Source organism: Haliotis asinina, chromosome 7 (assembly GCF_037392515.1).
Source record: "Haliotis asinina isolate JCU_RB_2024 chromosome 7, JCU_Hal_asi_v2, whole genome shotgun sequence".
NCBI classification, from domain to species: Eukaryota; Metazoa; Mollusca; class Gastropoda; order Lepetellida; family Haliotidae; genus Haliotis; species Haliotis asinina.
Window position 1 is genome coordinate 50,292,554 of NC_090286.1, and position 14,084 is coordinate 50,306,637.

A 14,084-nucleotide genomic window follows, 5' to 3' on the forward strand; every position below is an offset into this window, starting at 1 on the left:
CCGCTTAATTGATCAATTAATTCATGTAATTTTCATGTATACCCTATACAGTACTGAATTTAGACCCTACCCTTTCAAACAGAAGTATATAGTACTTCTTGTATTGATAAAATACTAGAATCAACAAGAAAGGGAAACTTGAAGAAAGTCTGGTAGCTACCCAAACAAACAACCTTATCTAAAATATATCTTTCAAATCTGAGGGAATCGCCACGCTCAAGTCTCAAACGGGAATGAATGACGTGGAAAATCGAGAATTGCTTCAGTATATAAATGGGAAGTCTGGAAGTAAAGATTAAGAGTATTTGACAGCTTGCAACATTTTTCTGATCATCTTTATACACTATTACAAACGTTTAAAGTTTTAAAGTTTTTAAAGATCAGGCTACTTGGTTTGGCAATGTTTTGTCGTCGTGACGAGCGAACTCTTTTACAGAGCTACCACACTGCTCAGTCATGTCCGACAAATTTATACATAAAACATAAATATGACACATGACTAATTGAGTTAACGTGCAAGCATAACCGTTGCTGTCAAGAAAAGCTCTTTGACTATATCATGAGAAAATGCGTTTAGAAATCACAAACAATTAGTGATGATGATTGGTGATCTCCTGATTATGGGCGTATCCTGCACATTTCACAAGCTGTCTTCCTAAGTCGGAATAAATAGTAAAGAATGAAAACTCTCTTTAAGTTTTGAGGTGACAAAGTTGTTTCACTGCAAGCCTAACATACTATTAATCAAACGTTTTAAAGGCATCTCGAAGTCGGACAAACATGAATACATGACACGTTTTATGGATAACAACTTTTATATTCTCAGCACGACGTTCAAGAGCTAATTCTTGCTCCCTCATCAGGTGAATTAGCTCTGAAACGTCGTGTAGAGAAAATTATGTATTCATAACATAACATTACAGTTCATTTCTTTTTCGCTGAAACACCTTGTCACAAAAAAACAGTGTGGATAGTAATCCCTTGATCCATTTTACCAAAAGACATGAACTTATTCAAATGACCCCAAGGAATAAATATATATATATATACAGACAGACAGACAGACAGACAGACAGACAGACAGACACACACACACACACACACACACACACACACACACACACACATGTATTCATTACTTGGGGTCATTTAAATAATGTGTGTGTGTGTGTGTGTGTGTGTGTGTGTGTGTGTGTGTGTACTGAACATAGATATTCATGAACCTTACAGAAGCAACTATTATTACTCGTGCTTGGCAGGTTAGTTGACAGACAGTGAGTTTGGTGGCGCATGCTATTGTTGCCGGATTTTAGCACTAATTGCTCCCTAACCGACTGTACATAATGCCTTTCCAGGTGTGTCTGAAGCATACTTGTTTGAGATATTTTGTTGACAGTAAATAGGAACAATAACACGGGGTGACAGAGCGATTTCTCTTTTGACATTTTAATAACGTAGAGATTGGTTTGTGTTTCTAGCGATGTTTTGACAGCTACATACACGCCTCTTTAAAGAGAAGCCGACAGACTGCATTGTTTTTATCCCCCAAATTAATTCAATTACCTTTGGAAACAATTGGGTTTGCGTTGCAAATTAAGTAACGACACTTGTAGCAGTACTTTCCAGGTAAAAGCTAATTGGGAGATTATCTTAACAGTTTAGATATAAATAGATGTGCCGTATTGTGGGCAGTCCGTATTCCTTGGAAAGCTCTTGGTTCTGCTAACATGATCAAACGACACACTTCTTCATTCCGTGTCATGCTAGTGACAACATTTGGCATAACTTTGTTTGTAATGGGATATATCAGCTCTCATTTCAAACCCATCAGAAACTTGGAGATAACCCTGGACTCCAAAAATACAGCATTTCACCCCCCTTCTCCAACAAGAGTTGACAATTATGTATCTAGGTGTCCAAGCGTTCTGCAAAACATGACCCAGGGTCATTGGAGAACAAAAAAGCTTACACAGGCTCAAGCGAAACATTCCGAATGGTTTTATCACATGGCCTTGAACCACAAAGGAGTACCCAAATCCCTCCAGAGACCTGACAATCGATGCGGCAACGTAGGCTACACAAACGTGACGACTTTCCTTCGAGCGATTTGCAGTCCCACAGGGCCGACCCCTTGCTGCTACAACTTCAAGTGTGTGAAAAAGACAGAAGCCCAATGTCGGTGTAAAAATTGTTGGGATATCCGACAGCAGATTCATGCAGAATATTCCACCTGGACCCCCTCCGATCCCCGATGTCGGCCACAACAATATAATGCCAATCAGGCCTGCCACTTGTTGGACGGAGGAACCATCCGCTTCATTGGAGATTCCCTCATACGGCACATTTACACAGGCTTTCTGATGACTGTTCGAGGAAACTTCAAAGATGGCGGCGTTAGACCAACAGAATCCAAAAGTACGTATTATCCGACAGGGTTGGCAATGCAACTTGAGAGTGCACAGGATTAAAAGCGACAGGGTTCTGCACATATATACTGAAAAAATTACCGTCATAGTCCTTTTGTTCGGATGTCTTTTCTTCAACTTATAGATATTTCTGTGGCCCTCACTGAGGGTCGAAACTGTGAAAGTACTTCCATTGTTATATTAAGATTATATAAATCATCCACCTTTTCGTCACCCGCTTAAGTTACATCTTTAGCTTACTCTCCTCCAAATGCCCCTGACTTGTCTTGACTGATCGTCAAAATAACAGCTACTTGCGGGTTAGCAACTGGTCTTCAGCATCCCGTGCCAGTCTTACAGGCGAGTAACAGGACCAAATGGTCAGGCTGCATAACGTTGATGGCACAGGTCATCGTATTCCAACTGCGTATATAGATGCTGATGCTCACTGGAATGTCTGGTCCAAATTCGGTTATAAATATGACCGCCGGTATATAGTTGGAGTGTTGCTGCGGCGTCAAACAATCATTTCTAAATTAGAACCAGAAAAATGTTTTCAATGGCCTTTTCACAATTTCAGTTTGGAAATCTAAATGCTCGGGGATGAACATGTACGAGGAAAGAAACTGCAGAAGACGACTGGATGCAAACCCAACGAATATATGCAGAGGCAGGGTGAAGATCAGCTGGAAGAAACACTACGTCAGTAGACGCTGGACAGAACTGATCCATGACGTCACAGAAGGCTTAGCTGACCGGAGGACCTTGTTCGTAGTTGGTATAGGTATTCATGAAAATTATAACTCGAGTAACGTTCAGATGCGATATCTAAAGCCCACTCTGGACAGGTTACGAAAGATTGGCATTCTCTGGCCAAAGGTATTATTTGTTGACATGAATGCTCCAGGAATTATGAAACGTTCAGATACCCAGTCCAAACCACACGTCCTTCGATTTAATCGAGACATGGAGAAGTTTCTCAAGGAGTATGAGATACCTGTTTTAAAGACATTTAACATGACGGAGGGCGTGCGAAGCTTTGATGGGACACATTATGCGTTGGGAGTGAATGTCTTGAAGGCCAACGTTATTCTTAACTATATACAGGAGCTCAGTGATGCTGGTGTTTGGTAGCTGATTGTGATTGTTATAACTGACGAGATGCGTCATATATTGTCCTATGGGATATGTACAATGTGTGATGGTTTAAAGTTGCAGATAACATGTGTGTTGATAATAAATTGCAAGTAGCTAAAAAAATAAATAAGAAAACAAGACAAAGTTCGTTCTCTATCTGACCAAGTAAACCACAGGTCGAAAGCACGGTGAACAATATGTTGCTGTGTATCACGATTTCTGATTAGAGGATTAGAAAAAAACATCCGGGTATTCCTTGCACGTGGTGAAACAATAGAGGCCTCGATGTTTTAACGAGTTATGTTTATTTTTATTGTTTGGGACTTTTTTCGTATTTTTGTTTTTAGGCCTCCGTGGTAATTGGGTTGCAACTTCACGCCTGTTTCTCCATGTATAACGTTGGCGTGGATTTCATGGTTTTCGATCTCTAGTTTACTTGGACTTCAACAACCAATGCTTGTCGCGAGAGTCGACTGGCAGGATCAGCTATCGTACTATATGAAATGCATGTTAATTTGCTTAGATCAATGGTTCAATGTCAACCACCAGTTTGGGCAAGACTGACTGGTTTATTGAGTCCATGGTCCCTAATATCAGTACAATGTATATCGTACACCGTCACAGAGTGAGTTGGGTTTTACGCCGCTCTTTGCAATGATCCATCAATATCAAGGCGGGAGAACATCAGGTCGTATACCGATGAAGCCCAGTCAACAATGACATGGATTGGCAAATGCGCATGCTAACTGGTAACAGAACGGTTTACAAGTCAAGTTGTTTAGGTCCATTGTCATACGCGCCACTTAGCATACAGTAGGTAATTGTACAAGCTGAACTCACATGGTGACACTGCACTGGGTTTGATTAATTAGCCATTGTCTCAAAACTAGCCTTAGTAATAGTTCAGGTTGAGTAGTCACACAATCGACCGAATTCTACTGACGCTGGAATTCGCTTAGAGCGATCCTCAAATGTCAGGTGGCCGGTAACTTCACAAAGGACGGGCCGGTCAAGCTGTGACCCTAAATGCATTAATAACACTTTTATTGCGTAAGGCCAGCCAACTGTGCAAGAAAAAAAGGATTATCAACGCTGACATCACACTCCGTAATACTTATTTGGTCCACGCTGACATCACACTCCGTAATACTTATTTGGTTCACGCTGACATCACACTCCGTAATACTTATTTGGTCCACGCTGACATCACACTCCGTAATACTTATTTGGTCCACGCTGACATCACACTCCGTAATACTTATTTGGTCCACGCTGACATCACACTCCGTAATACTTATTTGGTCCACGCTGACACTGTTAAATCACACATCGCAAAAGTTACTCGATTACTCATCGGGGTCGTCCCACTTGTCCGGTCAGGCAATCCGGAGTAATCGGATTAAGTTTCACCAATGCCCCTGTATCAATAGCAAACTTCAAAATTTTAACAGGCCATTTTTCATTCCAACGTGCAAAATGGCCTATGGCCCCTGCCTTTCCCAAGTAATAGTTACTTCGGCTTCGCTGATACTTTTATATATCCCACCAAGTAACAGTTACTTCAACCAGACTGATATTTTTATATATCCCATCAAGTAATAGTTACTTCGGCTACTCTGATACTTTTATATATCCCATCAAGTAATAGTTATTTCGGCTACACTGATACTTTTGTATATCCAATCAAGTAATAGTTACTTCGGCTACACTGATACTTTTATATATCCCATCAAGTAACAGTTACTTCAACCAGACTGATACTTTCATATATCCCATCAAGTAACAGTTACTTCGGCCACACTGATACTTTTATATATCCCATCAAGTAATAGTTACTTCGGCCACACTGATACTTTTATATATCTCATCAAGTAATAGTTACTTCGGTTACACTCATACCTTTATATATCCCACCAAGTAACAGTTGCTTCAGCTTCAGATCAAAACGGCAGCTGACAAATTTTGGACATTTTAAAAATAAATAGTTTGCATCTTTCACTGGAGCACCACAATAACAAGCGTTACTCTTTGACAAATTAACATGAAAAGGGTCCGCATGTAATGAACTGCACGAATATCTTAGCTTTGTGTAGTATATTTGTCTTACACATATACATGTACAATTACATGTAATTTTATAATTTTATGTATATAATGTATAAGAAATCACACAGCACAATGCAAAATGAAAACTCCTAAGCAACCGAAGTAAACTTTCAACAATTATCGAAACTGCTCAGTTATCTAAGTTTATGAATCAATTGCAATCAATAGAATGTCTTTTTTAAATCTACCCAATAGGTCCAGTCAAACAGGCGTATGAACAGATGAACAGTATACATGTATTCCGTCGGATAACTAGAGAAAACGTCCGTATGGGATAACATCTGTATTCCGAACAAAAAAGAAGTCATACCAAGTATGTGCAGGTTTATACATATACACATGTACACCAGTAGTTTACGCCCGGAATCATTAATAGATTCTAATCATCTTTTTTGAAAGTATAGATAATGACATTTGTGCAGCAATGATCAGTCGGATAACTCATACAAGTGTGCACTAAATTAGGTACCTACCGTTTCATGTCTGTGTCTACACATCTGTCGGTGTTTTATTGCAATAAGTAGCGTCTCCTCGTATATAAGAAGTGAACCTAATTTCCTAGGTGTATCAGTACCCAAACACCGCCACACCACACCCTTGGCCTACCCCACCCCACCCCCTCTCCCTGTCACATACCAGCACACAGACACACTCATTACAACACATATCGCTTTGGTCTATACATACAATATTTAACCTTTTAAACAGACACCATGTATGTCAAGAAAGGTACGAACGTTTATAGTGGTGCTCAATCATGGGTATCACTTCGCCATGTGTTTCTAGTGGTCCTTGTACATTATGGTGTGGTCCTACGAGCTAACTAAACCCGATGTGACAGTCATATTACTGAAGCATTGAAATATATGTTAAAGTAGCGTAAATCTTGTAACACTCTATTTACCTATTACCATCCATCTACGAGCGTACTCAACATAATTATGACAAACCCATGATTACACAATTCCAGTTGTCCGACTTCCATTTTTGTAGAAGTCGCGGCTGACTTTGTGTGCTGGGGATTAGGTATCTGACTCTGAAACCCGAATGAGACTCAACTAAAACGGACTAGAATTAGTACTTTACAAAGAAAGTGTAATCCCAAATATGACACGTTACATATGACAAACCTAACCCTGGTCATACTAGATTTCAAAAGTACTTCTACAAAATACTTCTAATATTACACATTTCCTACGTGATGACTAGGGTGGAACATGTTACCACTTCAGTTTTTAGGATGGTACTAATCAGGAGGTATTAGCAAGTACGTGCATGAACTCAAAGGACTACTTTTGCATCATACCTACGTATTTTCTAAATCACATCTGTTTCACTATTGTGATAACCCGTAGAGATGAGGGTTGAAATGGTCTTCATCAACCCGTGTTTGTCGTATAAGGTTGCCAAGAGGTTCCTTTGATAGACGTCAATGATGTTGCGTACTGGGGGTCTGACTATTTAAAGACGCTGCAGTTTAATAGGGATATTGTTGAATGCGGCGTTAAACAAACCAACAAACTCACATACATTCTCTATGTAGAATATTTGAGGTGACAGATATGCCATACAGGGAAAATCCTTGCTAGGACAACTTTATCTTTATTCAGTTGAGTCTCGACCCACTTCATAAATTAATTCAAAGACTGGTACCAAATTATTCAAACTTTAATATTTAGTAAGCAAGTTACACAATCAGTAAAAATGATATTCTTTTTAACTAATTGTATGACGAGCTGCTATATGTCTGAAGCCACTCCTGTCTCACGTCACACAATATGTTAGTCAAACTACTGACATACAAAGCTGCATGTATATTTTAAAAAGAACAGTTCCCGACTTTTGACCCCGTCACATATCAGACAATACGCCACGAATTGCTCCTAAAATAGAATTAAATTAAGTCAGCCAAGTAACCATTTGAATGTCTCCTTTCGAATGTAATATTAACCTAGACAGCATTGTACAAGGGCACAAGAGGGCATTGAAACAAAAGAGATTGCCTCCCAAACGTATCATTTTACATATGCAGTGACTTTTCCCATGAAAACTATTTTTATGTCCTGAATACATACAGAAAAAGTGAGATCATTTCTGTTTGTCCATCACAAACACATAACGCGTAATACTTGGGTCTTTTTGTTCGCGAACTTCCCCCGGGGCAGCTCAACCTTTCCCTGCTCTGCTCTGAGTCTCCACCGTCTCAATTCGATACCGTAGCTCGTTGCAGCCACTGCTGCAAAGTGGGATACTAGTTCTCGTATCGCCGTATACCCAGTCTATAATTTATTCGCAATGGTGTCGTGTGCAAAAAGGGAATCCCGTGTAATGACGTAATGACACGATTTCTAGCCGACATGGCTAGACGAATTTTCATTGGGTAACACGTAACACGGTACACGCCGGCACAGAGATTCAAATCTTTGGATAATAATTCTTACAAATTAAAATCAAGACTTTATTGTTTTTATATGTTATGATTAAAACGTGTTTCAAATTTGAACGAAATCGGAAATGAAAGTAATATTTTAGAAAATTCCCCCACCGCTACACTCATTATATAAAATGCATGTGTAGCGTATGTGGTGTGTGTGTGTGTGTGTGTGTGTGTGTGTGAGAGAGAGAGAGAGAGAGAGAGAGAGAGAGAGTAAATGTAATGCTACAACAACGCCAGAGGTCATGAATGTTACATAACAATTAACAGCAGATTATATCCTTGCGTTGAACATGTAACTTAAAACTTAAAACGGAAAGCAAAAGAATAAATAAATAAAAACCCAAATATATCTCACAAAATCAGTTCCAATTTGTCAAACTTTGTCACGTGCGAGTATGATATAAAATATCACATACATTTGAAATATCACTGATCCGTGAAGGTCCGGGGTAGAACAGACCTTCAGCAACCCATGCTTGCCATAAAAGGCGACTATGGTTGTCGTAAGAGTCAACTAACGGGATCGTGTGGTCAGGCTCGCTGACTTGGTTGACATATGTCATCGGTTCCCAAATGCGCAGATAGATGCTCACGTTGTTGATTACTGGATTCTCTGGTCCAGATTCGATTATTTACAGTGCGGCTTAAAACTACTTACTGAAATATCACTTTTTACATTCTAGAGTGTATTTCTGGAAAAGGTCTTTTTGATTTCAGTTTAGTTCTAATTTACCATTGCTTTCTAACTATGAAAGGTAGTGTGCCAATGGTCACCACAAAATGTATATTTTTATTGCCCATGTGACATTTTCAGAAAAATCTGCGACTTAATGAACATCGTAAATGTATTACGATGTATGGGTCCTGTTTACACCATCTGAATGGCATTGTCAACGTGATACGAATCCTATTGTGTCGTAAGATGGGAATGACATCAAACTTGACTTGTGTCGTACCTGGCTATCCTCCGTGTAATACTAGATTTATCACACGTGTCTCGTAGAAGCCTATTACACACATACACCGAAATATCTTTCGCTCGCATATGTGTACTACAATATTGATTTTGCATTCCCCTCTGGATACGCCTTGAAAACAACCACAGTTACTTAGTCTTTGCTGAACAACTCGCTGAATGAATCATTTGAACTCGGTGCCAACTGCTGCTGGACACTTTTAATAAAATTGTTTTTGATGGTTTAGAATGTTGTTTCGTCACATTTATGTAGAAAAAGCCATGTATGTTTATGTGGCAACGGCTTATTGATTCTTCTTTTAAATTGCTACAGTTAACATAATGCGATGTACTTGCATAAGCTTCGTAAAGATTTCATGCTCTGTTGAAATCGATGTGCGCGTTTAAAACTGTAAAAGGCACTGTACGAATTTCAACTTGTGACGTATCCTGCGTGCTGCTGCTGTCGCGTCTCTTCCGGGGAAAGGGATTGTGGGTTTGGCAAGCTATAGGATTGACTTTCTCAAGAGGCAGACATTTTGACAGATAGCGGACACAATGCAGAGAGGATTCGAGCGATCAGACAGGCGGAGGGGTGGGGGGTTTGGCGGCAATGATGGTTTCGGCGGACACGATGGTTATGGTGGGGGAAGAGTAGGAGGTTATGGCGGTGGAAGAGATGGAGGTTATGGCGGAGGGCGTGATAATTACGGTGGAGGCCGTGATGGCGGCCGAGGCAATGATGGTGGTTCATATCATTCGAACTGGAACAACCCTGGTGGAAAAACAGACATTTACGTAGACCAGTCAATTGTCGGCAGAATAATCGGTTAGCATGCTACATTATTGTTCATTTGTGGATGTTTTTGTCTTAAGTTTCAGGATGGTCTCGGCATAAAATGTGCGCTTCCTAGGGAACATGTCGGCCAGATTTTGGCGGCCATTGTTGCATAGCTCGATAAAGCCTAGCGACTGAGAATGCACCAGAGCTCGAGCTTTGTTATCAAACTGCTGTGAAAATTGTGTGGAATCAGATCGACGGCTTTTGGTTTGTTTTGTGATCATGTATGTTTCTGAACGCCTTTGCCTCGCTTTGAGGATGCTTTGCGAGCCAAATCATGACCATGTGTTCGTGGGCCATGTGCTTTGTCAGTGGTTTTCCTGGTGCCGGTAAGTTAAATGAGTCCTGAATTTCTTGTTCAGTTATCATTTTACATGAACCATATTATTACCTTGTACCATGATTTGGATTGGGAGTAGTGCACTTTACCGGGCGCACATTTTCCGATTTTTTTCGGATGGACACACTCGTACCAAAGGTACGCCAACCCTAACCTTTACTCACTAACCCTAAGGATCTAGAAGTGGGGTGTCAAAGGGTTAACGATACAGCAGTGCGCTCATTGGCAAGCCCTCAGCAGTTTCCGTGTATCGCGCCCGGTAAACTGCACTCAAGCCTTTGGATTGTGTGTATTTGAATATTAATGTATTTGCTTGTCGTTCCATATAGGACATCTCCATATGTAATTGTGACTTAAAACACCAAATTGTTTCCTGAGTAATTTCCTCTGGCGATTCAGTTTAATTATGTTTGTGATATACATCAGATATTTAATGCAGTTGAATTATCCCCTGCCGAATTTTGAATTTTCTTTTCATGTCTTTTGCAGTCACTTCTTTGGATGTCATATATTTAACAGTACCAAATTTGCTCAAATTGGCCGTCATACCATCAGGGGGGTGGGGAGGAGAGGGTCTCTTAATGTAAAATGTGTCATTATGAAGTAAGTAAAAAAGCTTGCTTTTATATTTTTCACTCATTGATATTAATCAGTGTTTTATGATTAGAAAACTAATTTTCACTTTGTGAATTGGTGTAAAAACTCGGGTACATGATTGGTGAATTCAAGATGTTTGACTATTAAGTTCCTTAATGTTTTATCTCGCATGTTATGTTCTTGTACACAGGTTGGAAAGTATCAGAAGTTTTACTTGATGCTCATAGGGCTGGGACAATATATAGTATCCACCAGTGACTCCAAAAGAGAGCATAATTACAAGTGAAATATTTTCATCTCATTGTGCCATTATTAGCTGTGGCTCGCACCCCAATGCATATGTTTTAATGTAGTCAGTGTACCTATCTACATGTGAAGATTCAGGTTAAAATTGATCTTCAGTAATCCATGCTTGTCTTATAGAGGCGACTGATGGGATGAGGTGGTCATATTTGCTGTTTTCGTTGACACACATCAGTTCTCAAATATTCAGATTCAGCCACCAAATAACACATGGCAGTGAACTGACAAGTGATGATCTCAGATTGTCAGTTCCCAGCATGCATAGTCCCAGCCAAGAAGTTATGGATGGATTTTATGCCACTCATGATATGGAAAAAAACAGTAATGGTAATCCCCATGAAAATTGTTATTAAAAAAGGTGGCAAACAGCACTCGACACACTTTGATATTATTACAGATTTACTTTCATTTTGTAAGTGTCTGTTACCTTTGCAGGGAAAAGGGGTCAGAGAATTCGTGATATGCAGGACCAAAGTGGAGCTTTGATTAAAGTATGTTGAACTACAGGAATTTTGGAGGGCTTTTTTGGGATGCAACTATGAGGTATGCCATGTGTTATACGTTAATAGCACATGACTGGCACAACGAATGATGGAATCCCCTTTATTATTCATAGTATATTATACATAAGTAATGCTTTCATCAAAGTTTTATTATTAGAGTAATTTCCATTCAGAATAGTATTTTAAATGTCTCAATATTTTTAATGTTATTGTAATTATAAAATTTTCACTTCAATATAAAAATATAATGAATAAATTATAGTAAGAATACCCAATTGAAAAGGAATTGATGCTAAATGTAAATTATTGTTTCAGTGTGTTGGTTTTTAGAATTAATAGTACTGAGTTATTTTAAATTTGTTTGATGTTGACATTTTGAGCATAATTGATATTTCTAAATTGATTAGTTCACTGTATCTAAGTGTTACCTTCCATCACACATTTTAAGTGATCATTTGAATTTTAAGAAAAGTGCTGACTTCAGCTATATGATGAGTCAACCAAGTGACTTTTGTTTTTTGATTCGGTTCGAATGAATGATGTAATGAGCATAAACAGTACTTGCCAAGTAATTGTTATGAAACTTGTTTCTGATTATGTCCTAACATTATTTTAAGGTATTCAGTGACCAGGCAGAAGGTGGAAGGGTACGAATCCAGTTGTCCGGAGATAGTCAAAACAGACAAGCAGCAGAAGCATTGATAAGGGAAGTGGAAGAGCCACGTGACAGAAATGGCCGTGAGTAAAGTTTTGTAATCCTTTTATTCTTTCTTTTGTTGAGGTGTTGCGATAAGATGCATAATGTGTCAGAGATCGAGATGAGCTTGGTGTCCTGGTAGTTCATGTACATGCATAGAGAATTAGCAATTGTTTTTTTTAAAAAATTTGCTGCGTAATAATTTCTCTCTTGAATGTTAGATACACAAATATTTTGAAGCATATGCATACAGAATATATTTATAGGCTTCACATGCACTAAAAAGTAAGCAACAAGTACAGTGAAAATGGCAGTACTTCACAAGACAGTGACCTTAATGGTTTCTTTAGTCAGTGCAAAGATATGTAGGAGCTTGCATTAGTGCAAACTAGTCCTTTCACTAGTAAAGGACTAGTGTTCTCTTGGTACAGGATTGGTGGATATTTTTTTATGAATTTGTTTCCATTATATTTAAGTTTGTTTTGATTAAATATCACATGGTGCTAGAAAACTAGTCCTTTCACTAGTGAAGAACTAGTGTTCTGTAGAACAGGATAGGTGGATTTTTTTATGAATTTGTTTCCATTATATTAAAGTTGGTTTTGATTAGGTAGAACATAAGGCAGTATAAATCTGCTTAGTAAACTTACTCAGTGACATATACTTAAGCGAGTATAAATCACTGAAATACACATTCTTAAGCAGTGGGTAACAGAAAAAGAAATACTCATTCAACATTCATAATACTTGTTCCAAAGATCAAAAGACCCGTCAAGATCACAGAGTAGAATAGGCCTTCAGCAACCCATGCTTGCCATAAAAGGCGACTATGCTTGTTGTAAGAGGCAACTAATGGGATCAGGTGTCAGAGTCACTGACTTGCTCATGTTGTTGATCACTGGATTGTCTGGTCCAGACTCAAATATTTACAGACCACTGCCATATAGCTGGAATATTGCTGAGTGCGGCGTAAACTAAACTCACACTCACTCACCAAAGAACAAAAACATTGTGTACTGTACCCACACACGTAAACCTTAAAAGCTTGTCTGAAACCCTGATTTGTAACATTTTTTGGTGTTAAGTACTTAATCAATCCCTGTTAGCTGGGTTATTGTACAATTTTGCTAATGCGTCTGTCATTTCAGAAATATGAAACCACACCAAATCCATGTACTGGAAAGTAGATCATACTATGTTTATCTTACTAAAGTGAAGTCTGTAGAGTAACAAATAAGAGAATTATGGTACTGGCATTTCTCCCACACAACAGGCCTCATCTTGTCTGAATTACTCCTATGAATTATTGTTTAACTTCTATTTTCAGCCCAACGCCATCGCAACAATGCTTGCTTTCAGTGCGGCACAGAAGGCCATTTCGCCCGTGAATGCCCAACTCCGCAGTATTAATCCATAGTAACATCTGTTTGGCACAGCCAAAGATGCACAGTAAAAGTTATCACATTGAACACCATTCAAATCAAACTTGCCGAGCAACCTGCATTACTTGAGACCCTGTGTTGAATTTTTACGCATTTTATTTGACATGTGCAATTGCTGCCAGTCTGCTAATTGTGCTAGGTTTGTAACATCGGCCAAAGCTTTTTTAAAAAGTGCTAATCGATCACAAATTCATTTTGTAATTCTTTTTCATTTTTTTTAAATGTAATGTATTTTTTTTTTGTCTCCATTGAAATATGGAATGTCTACCGTATTCATGCCATTGTAAATCCATTCTCAAGAATAAAGAAAATGTGATTTTT

General features: G+C 38.8%; 2 protein-coding genes across 2 annotated transcripts; both read left to right on the forward strand.

The window, feature by feature from the left end:
- Positions 1-1,727: 1,727 nt before the first annotated feature.
- Positions 1,728-3,557, forward strand: LOC137291519 (uncharacterized). The gene is made up of 2 exons (XM_067822884.1): positions 1,728-2,415; positions 2,986-3,557. Exons 1-2 carry the CDS (start codon positions 1,728-1,730, stop codon positions 3,537-3,539), a joined length of 1,242 nt encoding a protein of 413 aa, XP_067678985.1. The 3' UTR covers positions 3,540-3,557.
- A 5,948-nt stretch (positions 3,558-9,505) lies between these two features.
- On the forward strand, positions 9,506-14,084 carry LOC137291875 (rRNA 2'-O-methyltransferase fibrillarin-like). Its single transcript, XM_067823418.1, has 4 exons — positions 9,506-9,869; positions 11,557-11,612; positions 12,242-12,362; positions 13,649-14,084. Exons 1-4 carry the CDS (start codon positions 9,599-9,601, stop codon positions 13,729-13,731), a joined length of 531 nt encoding a protein of 176 aa, XP_067679519.1. The 5' UTR covers positions 9,506-9,598; the 3' UTR covers positions 13,732-14,084.

Excerpts from the sequence above, each read along its gene's own strand:
- LOC137291875 (XM_067823418.1), top strand. The coding sequence starts at position 9,599 with ATGCAGAGAGGATTCGAGCGATCAGACAGGCGGAGGGGTGGGGGGTTT. Across the intron at positions 11,613-12,241 it reads AAAGTGGAGCTTTGATTAAA|GTATTCAGTGACCAGGCAGA; the intron begins GTATGTTGAACT and ends CATTATTTTAAG. Across the intron at positions 12,363-13,648 it reads GCCACGTGACAGAAATGGCC|CCCAACGCCATCGCAACAAT; the intron begins GTGAGTAAAGTT and ends TTCTATTTTCAG.
- LOC137291519 (XM_067822884.1), top strand. The coding sequence starts at position 1,728 with ATGATCAAACGACACACTTCTTCATTCCGTGTCATGCTAGTGACAACA. Across the intron at positions 2,416-2,985 it reads TAGACCAACAGAATCCAAAA|TTTGGAAATCTAAATGCTCG; the intron begins GTACGTATTATC and ends TCACAATTTCAG.